Source organism: Delphinapterus leucas, chromosome 17, assembly GCF_059928025.1.
Source record: "Delphinapterus leucas isolate spDelLeu-1000000601 "Yukka" chromosome 17, BTC_Dleu_Yukka2, whole genome shotgun sequence".
NCBI lineage: Eukaryota > Metazoa > Chordata > Mammalia > Artiodactyla > Monodontidae > Delphinapterus > Delphinapterus leucas.
In genome coordinates this window covers 8,001,766-8,022,641 of record NC_143145.1, presented here as the reverse complement: position 1 = coordinate 8,022,641, position 20,876 = coordinate 8,001,766, and the positions used below count along the sequence as shown (strand labels likewise).

The following is a 20,876-nucleotide window of genomic DNA, read 5'->3' as shown; positions in this document are numbered from 1 at the left end:
AAATCTGGATCTGTCAGACATTGTCCTGGCTGTCTGGGGGCCTTTATGCAGAGCTACGGTGCCTGCTGGAACTCCCAGGGTGTTTTGTTTGTTTGTTTTTGTTTTTTTTGCGGTACGGGGGCCTCTCACTGTTGTGGCCTCTCCCGTTGCGGAGCACAGGCTCCGGACGCACAGGCCCAGCGGCCATGGCTCACGGGCCCAGGCGCTCCGCGGCATGTGGGACCCTCCCGGACCGGGGCACGAACCCGCGTCCCCTGCATTGGCAGGCGGACCCCCAACCACTGCGACACCAGGGAAGCCCCCAGGGTGGTTTTTATTTCAATATTCTGTGTCTCCGTCTGGAGGGACGGGAGTGCTCGTCAGATGTGGTGTCCTGATTCTTTACTCAAAACATGTGGTCTGTGTGTTGTCAAGGAACCCAGAAGCTCTAAAGCCCTGCTCCTTTCTGTTGATTTCTATTCATGAGGAACCTTCTCCCCTTCCTTCCTACCCTGCAAAATCCCTTCCAAGAGGCTAAACTCCAGCAAAGAAGGACTGCACATAAGGGCTGGGGTGGGGACGTGGGAGGACAATTTGATGAAACGGTTAAGAGCCACATGGGAAAACATTCAGCCTTCATTAAGTGCTGAAAGAATGCAAATTCATTTTCCCTTGCCCGTTAAAACAGCAAAAATAAATAAAAATGTTAAAACCTAATGTTTGCGGTGCTATAGAGAAACCTGGTGAGGTGACTATTACTACCTCAATCTGAGAATCTGAGATGAAGAGCTTCCTCAACATCACCCTTGATAAAATACAGAAAGTCAGGAGCAAAACCCAGGGACCCTGGGTGCCTATCACCTATCACCCTGCCTGTGCTGGTCTGTTTTCCCTTCTCCTCCAACCATCCCTGCAAGCTAAAAAGGCAAGGCTGTTTCTTTCCATCTCAGTATCTTGGCATCTAATAGATGCTCAATAAGTCTTCAATGAATGGATATTTCTCACTCCCCTTCAATCCACTTTGCGCTCAACAACTAGATCAGATCATGGACCTCCCCTAGTTAAAATTCTACAGTGGTTTCCTGTTGCACTTAGAACAAACCCCAGGCTCCTGGCTGTGGGTCCTGCCCACTCCTGGACGCCCGCGCTCACGGCCACGCACAGCTCCAGCTCCTCCAACACGCCAAGCGGATGCTGCCCCAGTGCTCTCACACTCGCTGTCCCCGTGACCCGCGGCACTTTCCCCAGATCCTCCCGCAGCCGGCGCCCTCTCCGCCTTTGGGTCTCAGCTCAATTCCCGGCTGCTCAGAGACCTTCCTGACGAGCCCATTTACAGAGGCCCCTGCCCCAAGTTTCTCCCAAACCCCTTTTATCCTCCTCCGAGCACTTCTATCTGAGTCTATCTTGTTTATTTGTTTCTTATCTGTCTCTCTCTGCCAGAATATAATTCCATGAGAATAACAATCTGGTTTTTTTTTTTTTTTTGGCTTCTCCATACCCAGAGTGGGTTAAGTAGTGGCCTCTAAACAGATATGCCCAAGTCCTAATCCCTGGAACCTGCACCTTGAGCTCAGGCTTCTTCTGCCTCCGGAATCGCGAGAAAATGCGTTTCTGTTGCTGTAAGCCACCAAGCGTGCGATCACCTGTTACGGCAGACACAGGGAACTGCTACAGGGCCCTCTGCTCTGATTTATAATATATACAGGAGATCCTCAATAACAGAGGCTGAATGCATGAACCAACGAACGTACGGCTGACCAGTATTCTGAATCCTGCCAAGCTCCTGGCAAGGCCCCTGGTGCACACTTGGGTCTGAGCGTCTGGCAGGCAGGGGCCGCCCACATCTCACCCCCAGACCCACACTCAGCCCCGGCTCTCACCAGCCACCAGCTGTAGGTGTCTTCCTCCAGGAGCGCGTTCTTGGCCGTCAGCAGCGGCTGCAGGGACCGGTTGAATCTCTCGTCGAACCAGGAGGACACCTTGCGCTGTCCGATGCAGCGGGCGCAGGTGCAGGGCCTGTGGGGGTAATTCACGAGCCTCCTGAAGTTGTCCGAGAGCTCGAGGACCATCTGCCTGGGGAACCACGCGGTGGCCACCATGGTGTGGGAGTAGTTCAGGAAGAAGGAGGTGAGGAAGATGAAGAGGGTGAGTAAAGTGAGCACTTTGAGAATTCTTTTCCTCGCGGTCGCCATTTCTGCTCTCCTGACGCGGGGCCTCCCAGGGATGGGCTGCAGGAAATCGCGCCTAATTGAGGAGGAACTTCCACGAAAGATCCCAGAGACAGAGGATCGACTGCAAGGCAAGGCGGGGAGCCCCAGGGAGCCTCAAAGCCTCCTATGGCCACTGCTGCTGGGCAACGGCCACCCGGCTGTGCCCGACATCACCCGCGACACTCAAAGGCTAAGCGGACCACTTGTGGCGGGGTGCCTCTGCTGGCGTATAATTTGTCTTTCAGGAAATAAAGCGGCCTGCTTCCTCAGCAATCCTTAAACAGCCGATAATGTCTCCTGATGAAGCTTTAATCGAAACTTGATAACAGTGATTTCCTTTCCCATCCAAGGGGGTTGAGGGGTAATTAATCCTTGTGACAGGCCAGGGTCCCTCAGAGGTAAAGGCCTCGAAGGAAGGGTCGCGGTACAGGACAGGGTCAAGCTGTCTTTGTTACCGCCCTCCAGAGAAGACGGTGTGTGACAATCCTTAATTAGAACTTGGTCTTGCCCATGCTGTCACCAGAGATGTGGCAGTGAAGCAGCCGACTTGACAAAGGCACTGAGGGTTGTCTGTCATCTGCACAGAAAAGGAGGAAGAAAACAGGATGAACTTCTATTACTGTTTTATAAAAACCATTTCTCTCTCCACTTCCTCCCATCGTCTTCCGTTTTGTTGTCAAGCCAATGTGGCAAGTGGCTACAGACAATATTTTACCCTTTTGAGCCTCAGTGTGTGCATGTGTACAGTGGGATGTTAACGCCTATCCTTCAAGGTTGCTAAGAGACACGGAAGGTGGCCCACCCATCTTTCCTGCAACCAGAACCTAGTACCTTTAAGAATCAGACCTAAGTTTGTGAAATGAGTTAATAATGCACGTACAGTGCCAGGTACACAGAGATTGCCAAGTACATGCTACTTTCTCTCTCCTTCACTCTCTCTCTCTCAGATTCTAAAGTTCAACCACAACCAAAATGGTATGCTTAGGGGGTGGCCCAGGCTTCCACCTGGCCCAGGTTCAAGTACTGGTTTACCAGTTGTATGGCTTTGGGAAAGTTATTCAGCCTTCCTGACCCTCAATTTTCCCTTCTGTAAAATGGGATAGTAATAGCTCCGCTTATATAAGACAAAATGCTATATGCTGGGACTTCCCTGGCGGCGCAGTGGATGAGAATCTGCCTGCCAATGCAGGGGACACAGGTTCAAGCCCTGGTCCAGGAAGATCCCACGTGCCGCGGAGCAACTAAGCCTGTGTGCCACAACTACTGAGCCTGTGCTCTAGAGCCCACGTGCCACAACTACTGAGCCCACGTGCTACAACTACTGAAGCTCACACGCCTAGAGCCCGTGCTCCACAGCAAGAGAAGCCACCGCAATGAGAAGCACGTGCACCACAACGAAGAGTAGCCCCCACTCGCCGCAACTAGAGAAAGCCCGCGTGCAGCAACAAAGACCCAATGCGGCCAACAATAAATAAATTAATTAATTTTAAAAAATGCTATATGCTGAGTTTCTGGTGTTCATTAAGTAACTGCTAAACTTTCATTTTCCATTTTCAATGTACGAATGAATGTTCTTGGATGAGCCACTAACAGCCAAACAGGATGGTACAGTCATACATATCTATTTCCTCAGATGATTGACAAAGTACACCATCAGCTAGATAGGGGTTTCCCAGGTTGTCCTAAGAAGAAACGGAGATTCAAAGAGATTAAATGACTTTCCCAAGGTCATGGGGAAAGTAAGAAGCAGGATCTGAATCCAGACCCACACCCCTCTGACTCCATGCACCTGGAGGAGCCAGGGTACCAGAAACACGAGCAGGAGGTCTGCCCTGGACGGGACACCCTGTCTGTTAACTGGGCTCCAGATGACCATAGTTGGAGGGATACAGAGAAAGCTGGGAGTTATTTAATCAAAGAAAGCAAACCAGGACTCCTCAAACGCTTGTAACACAAGTCCCCACACCTCACTGACTTTCCGGGCTTCTGCAGAGTGCAGCTGTGGTCACACCTCTGCACTTGAACATGATTCCCTTTGGTACTTGCCTGGAACGTGCCCCTATCTCTATCTGTCTGATCAATTCCTTCCCCATCCTCAACGTGTAGACTATCAACAAGCAGGATATATTTTTTCCAGGAAAGCAACAGTGGAAGGGAGATTGATTTACCTTTTTGGTAGAAAGAGGGGCAGCTCAAAAATCAGATTAAATCCACAGTGCCTTCCTGGAGGCAGCCAGGGCTCAAGATGTGTTGCCTCCACTGCTTCCTCAACACCTCAGCCCGGGCGGCAACGTCTCTCCATTTGCCTACTGCTCCACTTTCTACTTGTCGTGAAAATGTGACTTGTATGTAGAACCTAATGGTGTCCAGAGCTGTCCCTTCCAGCTGTCCCCTGCTTCTCCATCAAGCTTCTGTCATCTGAGTTAGATTAACCTGCTTATCCTCAAGGGCGGGCTCTGATTTAACTTGGCAGGCAGAGGGTTCCCACCCCTCCTACCGCAGTCATTGGTCCAGGGATGGATATGTAGCCTAATTCATCTGGAGTGAAACTCCTGACTTCTTGCAGTGGGGGGCAAAGAAACATTCTTTTGCTCTGGCCAGTTTGCCGTTTGGATGCGAGGTCAGGGTCGTACTGGACATTTTGCTAGCTCACCGGAAGAGGCGAACAGTGTTGAATCCCCAGTCGATCCAGCCCTGCAGCCCACCCTATGCCTTGACTTTTCAGGGGCCTGAGAGAATAAATCCCCTAACTTGAAGCAACATGACGGACCCACAGGTCACAGTTGCTCCTGCCTCTGGGCACCTACCCAGACTGTCCCCACCGTCCGGAAAATCCACCCCACCCCACCTGGCTCTGATTCATTCTTCAGGGCTCAGCTGGCACTGATCCTGGAGGGAGGCCTGCCCACTGCCGGCCTGAATAGGGGCCTCTCCTGGCCTCCACAGCATCCTGGCTCCACTCTGCCTGTGCTGTGTACTTAATCTGTCTCCTCCCTGAGCTGGGAGCTCCAGGAGGATAGAAACTCAGTCCCACTCATTGTCGTGGCCCGGAAACCGGGAACACACATGGCATGAAGGAATGCAGAGGTGAATGAAGGGAAAGAGCCACCAACTCAGAGTGGAGACCTGAGCAAGAAAGCACAGACTAAGAGTCGGAAGATTCTGATTCTCATCAGGTTGCACGACCCATTTGCTGTGTGACTGTGAACAAGTTACCTAACCTCTCTGAACCATCCCTTCAACAGGAACATGGGGCTGACAACACAGATTCTGCCCACTTCTCGAGGCTATTAACCAAGCAAGATCTGTCCATTCACGCGATTCGCTCGCTGCATCTCTGCTGGGGCCCTGAGCTGTGCCAGGCTCTGGGCTGGGTGGTGGGGGACCCATCATGAAAGATTCTAAGGTGGGAGCTTCCCAGGCATCTGCGAGGCTCCAGTGCCTTTGGGAGAAAGGAGGCTGGTGTCCTTGGATCGGAGAGGAGCATGTATGTGGCATGTATGTGGGTGGGTTCGAGGGTGTGCGGGACTCAGAAGCCATGATTTCTCTGAGGGACATGGAGACCCACTGGAGGGTCTAAGCAGAGGACTCACATGGTCTCATTACATCTGTCTTTGTCATGAGCAGGGCCCATGATGCTCTTATTGACTCTGTATCCTGATGCCAAGGGCAGAGACAAGTTCACTGAAATAGATGATTACTGAACCATGTTGATCGAATAAAATTCTGAATGAGAGGTTAGGTTCCCTACAACGTCCCAGCTCCACGAGAGATATTAATGTTCTACACTAGCGCTGGCGGAGGCCGGGGGAAGGTGTGGTGAGAGTTGGGACAGAGGGCAAGGCTGAGCTGCCGAGCTACAGATTGTGACATCCTCCTCCCATCCAGCTGGGACGCCTTGGTAGCTGCATCTCTGAGGCCAGGGTGCTTGTTCTGAACCCACCTACCAGCAGACACTTCCAGGCTGGTATCAGTTAGCACTTTTGACAGCCCTGGAAAAAAACTGCAGTGGAAAAGCAAGAACAGCCCTCCACCTTCCCCTTCCCCCCAGCCCCAGGGAAGAAAGGAGGAATGCGTGACTTTCTACACTCTGTGATGTGAGGCAGGCTGCTACACACGGGGAGCGCCAGCCCTGGCACCCAGAGATGGAACTGAGGCCAATACACCATGGGCCACAGATCTCCGCATGCCAAGAGTGCGGCCAGGGACGGAGGCTGGCCAAGCCTCCCAAAACAAAGAGGACGAGGAGAGGGAGTGGGGAGGAGGACACAGCTCCCTGTCCTGTCTGCAGAGAGACAGTCATCTCACGGCCACACACGGGAGTTCTGGGAGAGGCACAGCGGACGTGGATGTGACGGGCTAACGGGGTCACTGCAAAAAGCTGACGCAAGTTGGTGCCCTTTCAAGAACTCAGAAAGTAAGGATTCCCCGAAGGAGGGTCCCTAGTGAAGATATACCCCCCCTACCCCGTCCATAAAGAGAGGTCAGCAATTACCAGCCACTGAGAGAAGAGTTGTTTCCAATGCTTGGAAAACCAAATGAACGGACAGTATTGGTTTGTGAATGTTTATTTAATGCCGGCTGAACTGCACAGTAGTTCTAACAAGGCTGGGATGCCCTCCTAGCTCTCTGCATAGCCTCCTGCCGTATGACTGTTGGTGAAATGACCGAGTGAACGGTAATATCAGCACTTCTAATATAGAGCTGCCATGACCGTCCTCCACGGGGTCCTCACGTCATCTGGGTGAAGTGAGCCATCATGCTTATTTCCCTGAGAGGAGAAACTGAGGTTCAGAGAAGGCAAGAGACTTGTCCAAGGTCACACAGCGAGATGGTGGCAAAGCCAGCACTTTGCTCCAGGCTCCTGCCTCCTCCTGGGCTGTCCTCTGTAGACACAGCTAATTGTTCTACTTCATCAGGACTTGCTCTCATTTTCATTTCCTTTCTTGTCATTTCTTTGGGTTTGTAACCTGTCATCTTTTCAGCTTCCTGAGATGGATACTACCTTGTCCACTCTCTTCTGCTGTGTCTAATCTGTTTAAATTATATACTATATTCATTTCAGTTGTATTTTTCAGTTCTAGAATTTCCATCTGAGTAATTTTTAAAAATAAGTTCTAGTTTTCAGGTGAAAATCTGCACCTTGTCATCTATCTTCCTCCAATGATCCATCACAGTTATTCAGTTATTTAAAGACCGTCTCACCCTCATGACATTTGGAGGAGATGTGGGTCTATTTCTGTTGCCGATTTTCTCTCCTTATCTCTCTTTGGTCATTTGGCTGTCTCCTGGAATGCCTGGCAACGGTGGATACCACATGTGCTGGAAGTGTAGCAGTTGAGAATAAGGCTGTCCTTATTCAGGGAGGAATCTGTTTGCTCCTGGAGCTAGGTAGAGCACGGGCACATTACCTTGTTCCAGTTGGTGACCAGGATGATTGGGGCTGCACTTTGTCTTCCTGATGACTAGTTATTTCTGGCTTGCCCTTACTTACAGGGCATAGCCCTTCTTAAAGGAAAGCTAGGAGGCCTACCAAGAGACCTCTTCCTTGCACGTTCTCACTTCCAATTCCTGTCTCCCCTACACTGTGAGATTGTCAAAGGCTCAGTCTAGCTTCTCAACCTCTCAGCTTCCAGCTTGTTTCCTTAGGCTCTGGTCCCACGCCGCTGAAATTCCGGCAAATGCCTTGAAAGGAAAAAGAGGTGCGGAATAATGACTCTGCCTGTGGTTTCTGTTGCCCTAGGTTCTTGGCCCCTTGATTTTACCTGACTTGGTAGTCCCGCACTACACTTTTATTTCATTTCTTTACTGTTATTTTTTATGTCCAGCCTCGTGAGACTGCTCAACACTGAGCTGCTTCTCTCCGTCTGTCCTCTGGAGCCTCCCACGAGCCAGTGCATCCCTTGGGCAGGCAGGTGGCAGGAAGCATCAGGCTCACCCCCGCCCATTTCTCTCCTTCCAGGGGTCTTCGTCCCTCAAGTCCTGGCTGCCTGGTTGTTCTCTAAAACCTTCGAAGAGCTGAATTTCTATCTTACCCAGCTCTTACAGTCCTTGGTGGGATAAGTGGTCTGACACAAGCTTCAGCCACAGCCAGGCGTGGAAGGCATGGAATCTTTGCTCTGCCACTCTGCGTGCTTGGCGTGGCGTCCTGCACATGATGAGGGCTTGGCGAATCCGGAGAAGGGGGAGGGGCAGGGAGTCCCCAGAGGTGCCAGGGCAAAGCTCCTTGCACCGGCTGAGTGAGCGGACCGTGGGAGGGAAGGAAACAAACCAACAAGCAGAGGGCTGCAGCTGCAGTCTCTCATCTGCCACCACTTCCCTGTCCCCGAAGAGGCCCAGCCCCATCTGCTTTCACTCTGCTTCCTCACACAGCAGCTTTGGGACACACAGCGAGGTGACTGGCTGGCTCAACCATCCTGAGAACGTGAGGAGCAGTGGTGGGGAATTAGCATCTGTGAACCTGCTGATCACGGAAAACTGGATCCCACCAAGTCCCGGCCTTTGGGGTCCTGGCTGGCTTTACGTGAAGGCACAGGGTGGCATGAAATCAGAACTGACTGGTGAAGGGCCCCCAAACCTTCCATCAGAGAAGAACAACTCTGGGGGAGTGGCCAAGATGGTGGAGTAGGAAGCCCTTAAGTCCACCTCCTCCCATGGGCCAAATAAAATTACAAATATTTACAGAATAACTATTGATGAGAAAGACCAGAATCTAGCAGAAAAGATCTTCTACAACTAAAGACATAAAGAAGGAACCACAATGAGATGGATAGGTGGAGCAGACTTACGTTATATTCAGGACCTCAGGTAGGCAACCCACAAACGGGAGGGTTATTACAGCTGCAGAGATCCTCCCCAAGGAGTGAGGGGTCTGAGACCACACTGGCCTCCCCAGCCTGGGCGTCCTGAACCAGGAAGACGAGCCCTCAAAATGCCTGGCTTCGAAGGCCAGCAGGACTTGCTTTGGGGAGAGCCAGAGGACTGTAGAAAATAGAGCCTCCGCTCTCGAAGGGCACATACAAAACCTCATACTCTCCGGGACCCAGGGCGGAAGCAGTAACTTGAAAGGAGCCTGGGTCAGACCCTAATGCTGATCTTGGAGAGGCTCCCAGAGAGGCAGGAGGCAACTGGAGCTCACCCTGGGGACACAGACACTAGAGACAGCCTTTTTGGGAAGCTCGTTCTACCACGAGGATGCTGGTGCTGGCAGCACCATTTTGGAATCCTCTCTATAGCTTATTAGCACCAGGACCCAGCCCTGCTCAACAGTCTTTGGGCACCACTACTGGGATGCCTCCGGCCAAACAACTAACGGGGCAAGGTCACAGCCCCACCCACCAGCAGGCCAACACACTAACTCTGAGACCCCCAGGGCCCTGCAGCCAGAGACCCTGGAACTCAGCTCAGCACATCAGCAGACTGACACTAGCCCCAGGGGGCCTTGGGCCCCAGCCCAGCCCACCAGCAGGCCAACACCAGACCCAGGAACCTTCCTCCCACCCACTACCGAGCCCCAGCCCTACTCACCAGTAGGCAGGCCAACACCAGCTCCAAGACACTTTAGACACCTCAGCTAGCTGCCCTGGGATCCAGCCCCACTTACCAGCTGGCTGACACCAGCTTTGGGACACCCTGGACCCTGCAGCTAGCCATGTCAGGATCTGACCCTGGCCACAGCAGGATAACACGAGATGCAGGAACCTCGGACCTGCAACCACTCACCCTGGAACCCAGCTCCATCTACCAGTGGGCCAGCACTAGCCCTGGGGTCCCCTAGGGACCCATGGCTAGGGGCCTCATTACCCAACCACTCCCACCAGTGGCTGGCACACTCCATACAGTGCAGGGCCTGGCAATCCCCCAGACTGGGGGCCAGCCACACCTACCAGGCCACCCACAGTAGTCAGCCTGCCACAACAGAGAGACCCACACAGCCCACATGGGGGCACTCCTAGAACATACAGCTCTGGTGATGAGAGGGGAGTGTGCTGCTAGGACCCATAGGATGTCTCCTACATATGGCCACTTTTCCAAGGTCAGGAAAAACAACCAACCTACCAAATAGATAGAAATAAAATTAGCACATTAGGCAAAATGAGGCAGCAGAGGAATATATTCCAAACAAAGGAGCAAGACAAAACCCCAGAAGAAGAACTAAGTGAAGCAGAGATAAACAATCTACCTGATAAAAAGTTCTGGGTAATGATCATAAAGATGGTCAAAGAACTTGAGAGAAGATTGGATGTACAAAGTGAGCCTTTAGAAGTTTTTTAACAAAGAGATAGAAAATATAAAGAAGAACCAAACAGAGATGAAGATACAATAACTGATTTAAAAAAAAAAAACACTAGAAGGAATCAACTGCAGATTAGATTATACAGAGGAAAGGATCAGCACGCTGGAAGACGGAGTTGTGGAAATCACTGAAGCTGAACAGGAATAATAACAAATATATATGCTGCCTACAAGAGACTCACTTCAGATCTAAAGGCACACACACTGAAAGTGAGGGGATGAAAGAAGGTACTCCACGCAAGTGGAAATGAAAAGAAAGCCAGGTTTGCAATACTTATATCAGACAAACTAATCTTTAAAATAAAGAATGTAACAAGAGACAAAGAAGGACATTACATAATGATCAATGAATCAATCCAAGAAGAAAATATATCAATTGTAAATATATATGCACCCACATAGGCACACCTAAATACACAAAACAAATCTTAACAAAAATAAAGGAAGAAATTGTAATAGTAATAGAAATCTAATCAATAAAATCAGAAATGAAAAAGGAGAAGTTACAACCAACACAACAAAAATACAAAGGATCGTAAGAGATTACTATGAATAATTATACACCAAAAAACAGACAACCTAGAAGAAATGGATAAATTCTTAGAAATGTTCCATCTCCCAAGACTAAATCAGGAATAAATATAAAATATGAAGAGACCAATGACCAGTAATGAAATTGAATCAGTAAGAAAACAAACAAACAAACAAAAACCTCCCAACAATCAAAAGTCCAGGATCAGACTGCTTCACAGATAAAACTCTACCAAACATTCTGAAAAGAGTTAACACCCTTCCTTCTCAAACTATACCAAAATATTGCAGAGGAAGGAACACTTCTGAGCTCATTCTATGAGGCCAGCATGATACCAAAATCAGACAAAGATATCACACACAAAAATATTACAGGCCAAATATCACTGATGAACATAGATGTAAAAATCCTCGGGACTTCCCTGGTGGCCCAGTGGTTAAGAATCCGCCTGCCAATGCAGGGGACACGGGTTCAAGCCTTGGTCTGGGAAGATCCCACATGCCGCGAAGCAACTAAGCCTGTGTGCCACAACTACTGAGCCTGTGCTCTAGAGCCTGTGAGCCACAACTACTGAAGCCCACGCGCCACAACTACTGAAGCCCACGTGCCTAGAGCCCAAGCTCCGCAACAAGAGAAGCCACTGCAATGAGGAGCCTGCGCACCGCAACGAAGAGTAGCCCCCGCTCACCGCAACTAGAGAAAGCCCGCACACAGCAACAAAGACCCAACACAGCCGAAAATAAATAAACAAATTAATTTTAAAATCCTCAACAAAATATTAGTAAACAATTCAACAATACATTAAAAGAACATATACCATGATCAAGCGGGATTTCTCCCAAAAATGGAAGGATAGTTCAATATCCACAAATCAATCAATATAATACATGATGTTAGCAAACTGAAGAGTACAAATCACATGATCATCTCAATAGATGCAGAAAAAGCTTTTGACAAAATTCAACATCCATTTATGACAAAAACTCTCCACAATGTGGGTATAGAGAGAACATATCTCAACATAATAAACACCATATATGACAAACCTACAGCTAACACCATACTCAATGGTGAAAAGATAAAAGCATTTCCTCTAAGATCAGGAAAAATACAAGGATGCCCACTCTCACCAGCTTTATTCAACATAGTACTGGAGGTCTTAGCCACAGCACTCAGACAAGAAAAAGAAAAAATAATAATAAAAGGAATAAAAATTCCTTTATTAGGAAGGAAGAAGTAAAACTCACTGTTTGCAGAGGACATGATACTATACATAGAAAATTCTAAAGACACCTCCAGAAACCTAAATCAATTCATAATGAACTCAGTAAAGTTGCAGGATACAAAATTAATATACAGAAATCTGTTCCATATCCATACACTAACAGCAAACTATCAGAAATAGAAATTAAGAAAACAATCTCACTTACAATTACTTCAAAAAGAATAAAATACCTACATATAAATCTAACTAAGGAGGTAAAAGACCTATAATTGAAATGATCAATGAAACAAAAAGGCTGCCTACTGAATGAGAGAAGATATTTACAAATGATATAGCTGATAAGGGATTAATATCCAAAACATACAAAGAACTCATACAACTCAACATCAAAAACATATAACCCAATTAAAAAATGGGCAGAAGACCTGAATATATGTTCTTCCAACAACGACATACAGATGGCTGACAGGCACATGAAAAGATGCCTAACATCACTAGTCATCAGGCAAATGCAAATCAAAACCACAATGATATCACCCCATGCTTGTCAGAAAAGCTATTATCAAAAAAGTACCACAGGGCTTCCTTGGGGGCACAGTGGTTGGGAATCCAGTTGCCAATGCAGGGGACACGGGTTCGAGCCCTGGTCCGGGAGGACCCCACATGCCGCGGAGCAACCAAGCCCATGCGCCACAACTAATGAGCCTGCGCTCTAGAGCCCGTGCGCCACAACTACTGAGCCCACACGCCACAACTACTGAAGCCTGCGCACCTAGAGCCCGTGCTCCGCAACAAGACAAGCCACTGCAGTAAGAAGCCCACGCACCGCAACGAATGAGTAGCCCCCGCTCACTGCAACTAGAGAAAGCCCACGCAGGAACGAAGACCCAACGCATCCAAAAATAAATAACTAAAGTAAATACATTTTTTAAAAAAGTATCACAAATAACAAGTGTTGGTGAGGATGTGGAGAAAAGGGAACCACTGTGCACTGTCAGTGAGAATGTAAATTGGTGCAGTCACGATCGAAAATGATATGGAGAGTCCTAAAAAAATTTAAAATAGAACTACCGTACGATCCAGCAATTCCACTTCTGGGTATTTATCCAAAGAAAACAGAAACATTAATTACAAAATATATACGCAGCCCTATGTTCACTGCAGCATAATTTACAACAGCCAAGATACGGAAGCAATCTGAGTGCCCATCAACAGACGAGTGGATAAGGAAGATGTGCATAAATAACTCTTCCATAAAGCAGATTTGCAATAGCATGGATGGACATGGAGGGTATCATGCTTAGTGAAGTTAGAAAGAGAAAGACAAATACTGTATGGTATCGATTACATGTGGAATCTAAACAACAACAAATGAACAAACATAAAACAAAATAGTCACAGACACAGAGAGCAAACAGGTGGTTGCCAGAGGGTAGGGGAGTGAGGGAAGAAAGAAATAGCGAAAGCAGATTAAGAGGTATAAACTTCCAGCTGCAAAATAAATGAGTCACAGGGGAAAGAAAATATACAGTGTGGGGAATATACAGTGTGGGGAATACAGTCAATAACTTGGTAATATCTTTGTATGGTGACATATCACAACTAGAATTATTATGGTGATCCCTTTGAAATGTATAGAAATATGGAATCACTATGTTGTGTAATAGGAACTAACATAGTGTTCTAGGTCAATTATAGTTCAAAGACAAACAAACAAACCAACTCACAGAAAAAGAGATCAGATTTGTGGGCTTCCCTGGTGGCACAGTGGTTGAGAGTCCGCCTGCCGATGCAGGGGACACGGGTTCATGCCCCGGTCCGGGAAGATCCCACATGCCACAGAGCGGCTGGGCCCGTGAGCCACGGCCGCTGAGCCTGCGCGTCCAGAGCCTGTGCTCCACGGCGGAAGAGGCCACAGCAGTGAGAGGCCCGCGTACCGCAAAAAAAAAAAAAAAAAAGAGATCAGAGTTGTGGTTACCAGTTCCCACTCCTCCCACCCTCTCTGGTAGGAGGAGTGCGAACAGGATGTAGGCGGTCAAAAGGTACAAACTTCCGGTTATAAGATAAAGAAGTGCTAGGGATGTGATGTACTACACAATAAAGACAAGGAACGCTGTTGTGTGTTACATAGGAAAGTTGTGAAGAGAGCAAACCCTAAGCGTTTTCACCACAAGAAACGTTTTTTCCTACTTCTTTTATTTTGTGCCTATATGAGATGTTGGATGTTCACTAAACCTGCTGTGGTCATCATTTCATGATGTATGTTAAGTCTAATCATTATGCTGTGCACCTTAAACAGTGCTGTATGTTAATTATATCTCAATAAAACTGGAAGAAAAAATCTCCAAAGAGCTCCAAATGACCGATAAAACAGAAATTAAAAAAAGAAGAACAGTCCTTCCTGCACTGTTCTGCAGCCCCTGGTCACTGGACACTAGGGATCCATCTGTTCTGGTTCTGTACCAGTGGATCATGGCCAATGGTTGTTGGAATAAAAGATGGCCCAGACGTACCTGGGTTCAAATCCCAACTCCTCCCATTCCCAGTTTTGTTCTCATGGGCAAAGCACTGCCTCTCTCTAATACTCGTTTTCTGAATCCACAAGGTGGGACTAATAATGTCCAAATGGAGGGTTGCTGTAGGATAAAAATTATTTGCAAAAAAGTGACCAGCTTGGTTTCGGGACACAGAGAGGATACATTATAAATGTCAGTTCTCTTCCCTCCCTAAGTTTCAGGCTCCTCATTTGTAAAAAGTCCAACAGAGTCCCTGGCTTGCCCTACTGACAGGGTTACATAAAAGACCAAACAAAATCAGGCATGAAAGAACCAACCAGGGGAATTATGAAAATTATGATTCCGACCCGCTTCATTAGTTGCTTCCATTCCTCAAGGGACGGGACAACCAGTACTTCATTGCTCTCTGCTCTACCTCTGAGAACCTGCAGGGAAGGGGGTCCCAAAGTAGTCACTGGGCTAGAGGCATAAGGGGTATCTGTAATTCACATGGCCCAGATTCTCTCTTCAAACGGTTAATTCTCAGTGCATCAACCCGTGTGCCTGTGAGGGTTTTGGGGGCATCCTGATTCCTTCTGTTTGCAGGGTCCCCCTGCTGGTTAGTGTCTATGGGACTGGGGATTCTTTCCTCCCTCTGTGCTCTTGGCCCTGTGCTGCAGGGGCTGGATGTCTAGAAACTCTATTTCCCAGCTTCCGCTGACCGGAGGGCTCTGGATGCAGTTGAGAATCGGCCAATAAGAGAAGGATAAACACTGCAGGTTGTCCTCCCTCCCGCAGGGGCTGAGGCTGCTGTGTGGCCTGATCATTGGACCCAGGCCCTCTGCCTCCCTCTACCCCCTAGTCTGCAGGGCAGCCTCCGATTCTGTGCTGGCTTCCTGGCCTCTGGGCCCCAGCCTGCAGCATCAGGACCAATATGCCCCCCATCACCTTTCCAACAACTTTATAAGCACCAGATCCCCTGAACCAAATCCTTTTGCATGAAGCCTCTGCCTCAGTGAAGCGTCATCCATCACGTGGGGATAAGGTAGTGTCCAGCTCACAGTGTGGGGCCGAGAAAGAATCGAGTCAGTGCAGGTAAAGCTCATAGGTCTGTGCATGGCACACAGCGACTGCTCCCTGAATATTAAGTTTGATTACTGGCGTTCCTCCTGCGGTTTCCTGCGGGGAACGCCAGCTAACACTCCCACCTGCCCCCTCTCATTTCTGCCCCACTTCGTTTAACAGCTGTGGAGGCTGAGCTCAGAAAGGGCAAGTGACTCATCCAATGACACACAGCAAAGTCCAGAGCTCAGAGGGGAACCAGGCTCCCAACTCCAAGATGGGCGTGGCCCCTTATAAGGAACCGGCTGTATTCACGCAGCTGCCCTAGCGTGGCTGTTTCTACACCTCCCAGGGCAGGAGCTCAGAGGGCGTCATGGGCCCAGATGGAGCCATCAGGGGTTGAGATGGAGAGGTCAGAGGTCAGGAGTTAGTCTAGCTGCTGCAGCCAGGGGTGGGACCCTGCCGGAAAATCCTAAAAGCACCGAGCCCTTTGTGGTGTAACCCAGGGGCATTACAGGCGCTGCCTGAGCTTCGAGTGCCTAATGTAGAAAATGGGGTTAAAAACCATCCCTGCCTCTGAGGGGGCCGCACGGGGCACGAATTAATCTATTATCAGGGGCCACCTTCCATTCGTGGAGGGTCTCTCCTTGCAGACCCTGGTTTCAACCACGGTACTGGACAGTCACACGGCACTGGTACCAGCTCCATTCTTTCAGAGGTGGGAACAGAGGCCCACAGCTGTCAATCGACTTGCCCAAGGAGCCGGGATTCTGGGCAAGGGAAAGCCCAGCGGGTGGTGGCCCAGCCCTGAGCCCTGCGACATCTGGGCTGAGAGAGAGGGCCAGTGACAATCTGCACTCCATGGTGGCAGCCCGAGCACTGAACAGGGTTTGCGTGCGGCCAGTTCAGGGCCTGGCAGGCAGCGGATGTGAACCCTCCCTTCCCGGTTTTGATTTCTCCCTGGTCAGCTCCTCCAGCCCATCCCCACCCTCTGAGTCACACACGAAATTGGCAGCCAGGCCCCCCCACCCCCGGCCCGTCCTGGGCCAGCTCCTGTGCCGTCTCCTGCCCCCGCTCAGGAAGGACCAGCCTTGGCTGCAGTCAGACCCAGGTCCCTCCAGAAAACGTCATCCAACAGAAGCCCGGCCTGGTGCGGTGAGGCCTGAGAGATGGCCCCAGCCAGGGAGAGGCAAACAGGCCGTGACACAAAGTAACATAGAAATCCTGCCTGACTTGCCAGCCCCCCGGCTTGCCCTACAGATTTCACACACTTAAGGCCAAGACATCAGCTCTTGCCTAGTCTCTGGCCTGCAGGTCTGCCATCCAGATTTTGACTTTGCGAGCCCCACCCACAAAGCGTGAGCCGATTCCTAAAAATTCATCTCTGCATATACACATACAGCTATCGTACTACATGTACTACATGTTTCCCATGGAGAACCAAATGACACGGCCTCCTTCAGGGCGGTGGGGGATAGAGCATGGGATGAGCCGGCGGGCATCCCGAGAAAGCGGTAGTGGCCGGAGGACTGCAGGATGGGCCGGTAACTAGGCAGAGAGCAAGGGTCCCCAGGCAAAGGAACCTGCAGGTGCAAAGGCCTGTCAGGAGAGCAGGTGAGGCTGAAGGAACTGAAAGAGAGGTCAAGTCAAGCGGAAACCCAGAGAGGAAGATGCAGGATGGGGCTGGCGGCGGGCAGGCGAGGTCTGGTGGCCCCCTAAGGGCTGGAGCCACACCCCAGGCACCATGGGAAGCCCCTGCAGGGTTTGAAGCCGTGGGGTCTCCTGATCAGGCTCAGGGAGGTCGAGACTTGCCTAAGTCACACCAGTTGGAGGAAAACCAGGAGTGACAGCACAGCACCTCCTGCAGTGCCACCCCTTGTCCCTGCCCTGCCTGCCAGGGAGGGCCGAATGTGTGCAGCCAGGCCTTCCGGGGTCTCGGGAGGTGAGCCGGGCACCCTGACTTCCCTTCCAGATGGTCCCTCCACCCTCGCACCCTGCTCTGTGCCCAAGGGCTGCACGCATGGGTTCCCACGCTGGCGGGCTCCCTGGGGGCTTTGGGCCATGGGGACGCAGAAAGGAGACTGGAGGGAGAAAGGGGGCTGAGGGCAGGTGCTTAGGGCCCTGGCCCCCTCCCTGGGGGGCAGCCAGGACCTGGTGGCCTCTGGCTCCTGTCAAGCGGCCCTCTCCACGCAATGGCTCTGTTTGGGGGTCTCTGTCCTTGTCCTCTTGCCTCTTCAGCCCCAAGGTTAGAAACACCCCAATGTTTTCACTCCCAGGGACCACACTGTCCTGGTGTTTCCCTATCCCAGACCACGCCCTTGTGAATCACCCTGGCATTAACCTGCCCTCAGTGGCCCACTCTGAGTTCCCCAGCTGCATCCTGCAAGCAGTACCACCTGGAGGTTTGGCCCACAGGGAGCCCTGCCTCCCCACCACTCCTCTCCCCAGAGAAATAAGCTGCTCTGAGAACAGCCCTGGCAGCTCAGAGGATGTGCAGGAAGAGCTGGCGCAGGCCAGCTGGATCCCCCTGTGCCCCGGCTCCCCTCCCTCCTCCTGTGCTTTCTGGAATCCTCCCAACCATGCTGCTCCCATCGCTGCCTGGGACTCACCCATCGGGAGGCCTGCTTGTCCTCCTCATGCCATGGAGACAGCCTGGGGCAGGGAGAGAACTGGGGGCAGGGAGGCTCCCTGTGGGCACCACTCAAGTTCCAGGCTCACCACATTCCAGTTCCCACTAGGGGGCGTGCTAACAAGCCCCGCCTCCAGGCTCCCTGGGGACACCCACCAGCCATCTCTCAACACTGCCTCCCACTGGATCGCAGGGGAATCACAGGGCAAGGCCCCTTTAGCCCTTGGCCACTCTGGGCAGTGACTGGAGCCTGAACCCCACCCACTCCTGAGCCCCGCTCTGTGACCATTTCACCTGCTCTCTCTCCCACTTGTCAACTCTCTGACTTCTGCTGGACTTAAATATCTAGATATCAGAGAGAATCCTCATTGTTTTTCCTGCAGACTAAGGCCCCCAGAACATCTCTAACCAGGGCTGGTGGCCACTGATAGTGTCTCCTTCATCCTGTCTCTGGATTGATTAGGCAGTTGCCACTGTCTCCCCATTTATCCATGCAATCCGCCTGTCTGGCAGTGTCAGCATCTGACTCTTTATGTGCCGGACACCTGGCAAGGCACCCAGAGGACCTCCAGGGAAGGTACCATTCAAGGCTATGTAGCTTCCTAGGGACCAGGCAGGATGGGAACGAGACAGTTGCAGATCGTGTGGGGAAGGTAGTGTTATCTTCCAGAGAGGGAGCTGGGGTCACACGACTACCGAGGGCTGGGGTGGATTCCCAGGCCTGCTCTTCAGTGCCATCCTGCCTGGCTTCTCACCTGGGCGTGCGAGAACCCCGTAACACCTCACTGAGCACACCGGCCACGCCTCTCCTCACCGCTAGATGGTGAAGCCAGCCTGGGCCGCTCCAGGATCGTGTGCACGGCAGCTCGTACATATAACTCTCTGCTCGTGAGGGACCAGCGTTTCCAAGGAGGGAATGCCAAGGGCCCCAGGGATGCGGGAGTGGCGTGTTGGTGATAACCGAAGGGAGAAGGGAGACAACCTCCATGTGGCCATGGAGCCCGGCTTTGAACACAGGGGGCCTCTGGCACTGATGGAGGAGAACGGAGAGGGTGGGGTAAACCAGGCAGCTCCCAAAAAGTGCACGGTGGAGGCAGCGGTGATGGGGGCACTTGGCACAGTTATGGAAAACAGGGTGCCCTTAGGGGTGACTTTGGTGGGCAGGGGCCTGGTCATGGAAGTCTTAAGAAATATGGACTTTGGGATGAAGGAAATGGGGAGCCAGTGATGCTTTGTGAGCAGCAGACAGTGACACAATTAGCATATGGAGTCTGGACTGGAGAGGGCGCACACAGCGCCCCCTAGAGTCTGGAGAGCAGCCCTGCCTCCGTCTCGGCGCCTTGGGAAGCCTGTTTGGGAGGGCTGTCTCCCCACTCCTGCACTAACTTGACCGTTTGCCCATTTCCCCCACACCCAAGAAGTGCGGCAGGCTGGGAGAACCCTCCCCAGGGCTTGCAAATCCTCCTCCCCTCACCCTAGTACCTCTTGCCTGCTGCTATGCTGGGGAGCGCTGGAGGAAAAAGCAGAGGTTCCCGGAAGCACAAGCAGTGCTTCAGCAGGTGCTTTGGAGAAGCACCCCCGAGAAACATGATTAACCAGGATTAGGGTCATATGAGAAGGAGCTGGATAAATTTTCCTATTGTGAGCTGCACAAAAGGAATTTAAATCCACAAATCTTCTTATGTGTGTAGACTGAAGGGTGCTCAATTCGGAGTCCAAAGACATCCGCACGACATCCAAAGCGTGTAACGTGGTCAGGAATTTAAGGAGTTGCCCTGTATAGGCAGCACATCAGGAGGACACTGGTCCCCAGAAGAAAGAGGGGTTTCCCTGATTTGGGTGGCACAAAAGTCATGACAAAGGAAAGCCGATTGGGAACTCTGAATCCCCAGCCCAGGCCCCGCCTCTGGGGTTGGCCCCTGACTCCAAAGAGCTTTGCGGAAGTGAATGGCTGGAGTCCTGACTGGTCTTAAAGAGAGAACTTCCTCCCAGGCCCCCTAACTTCATGGGGAGATTTGCACTCTAATGATTAACAATGGGCTTCCAGAAGGCTCCTGAAGGGGTTGGGGGTCGATCTCTGGTGATGCCCAGAACGGGGATTCGGAATGCCTGATAAACCCAGCAGCCAAAGTGGCGAGGAGCCCGGCACCTCCCGCCCCCCGTGTTCGGGGATGGGCGGGGACCCCAGACAAGCACGTGTCTGGCACAAACCATCCCCGGAAAACAAGGGTGAGAGGGGTATCATAGTATCCAGTGGGGCCGCTGGGATAAAACTACCCTGGCCCAGGGGACCTCCCTGGCGGTCCGGTGGTTACGACTTTGCCTCCAATGCAGGGGGTGCGGGTTCGATCCCTGGTCGGGGAGCTAAGATCCCACATGCCCCGTGGGCAAAAACCACATAAAACAGAAACAATATTGTAACAAATTCAATAAAGACTTTAAAACTGGT

At 51.0% G+C, this 20,876-nt stretch overlaps 1 protein-coding gene across 8 annotated transcripts in view; it reads right to left on the bottom strand.

Annotated features, from left to right (window-relative positions):
- ST3GAL1 (ST3 beta-galactoside alpha-2,3-sialyltransferase 1) overlaps window positions 1-20,876 on the bottom strand; it is an 86,860-nt gene that overhangs the window by 14,524 nt on the left and 51,460 nt on the right. For 4 of the 8 annotated variants that reach the window (XM_089898692.1, XM_089898694.1, XM_022555534.3 and 1 more), the window contains one exon: window positions 1,860-2,766. In XM_089898692.1, the coding sequence (XP_089754818.1) occupies window positions 1,860-2,171 (312 nt within the window). In that variant the 5' untranslated portion in view covers window positions 2,172-2,766. Of the gene's footprint in view, window positions 1-1,859; window positions 2,767-4,357; window positions 7,875-13,968; window positions 15,156-20,876 lie in introns of those variants that run through there. The other 4 variants (XM_089898690.1, XM_089898691.1, XM_022555536.3 and 1 more) reach the window with 4 other exon arrangements.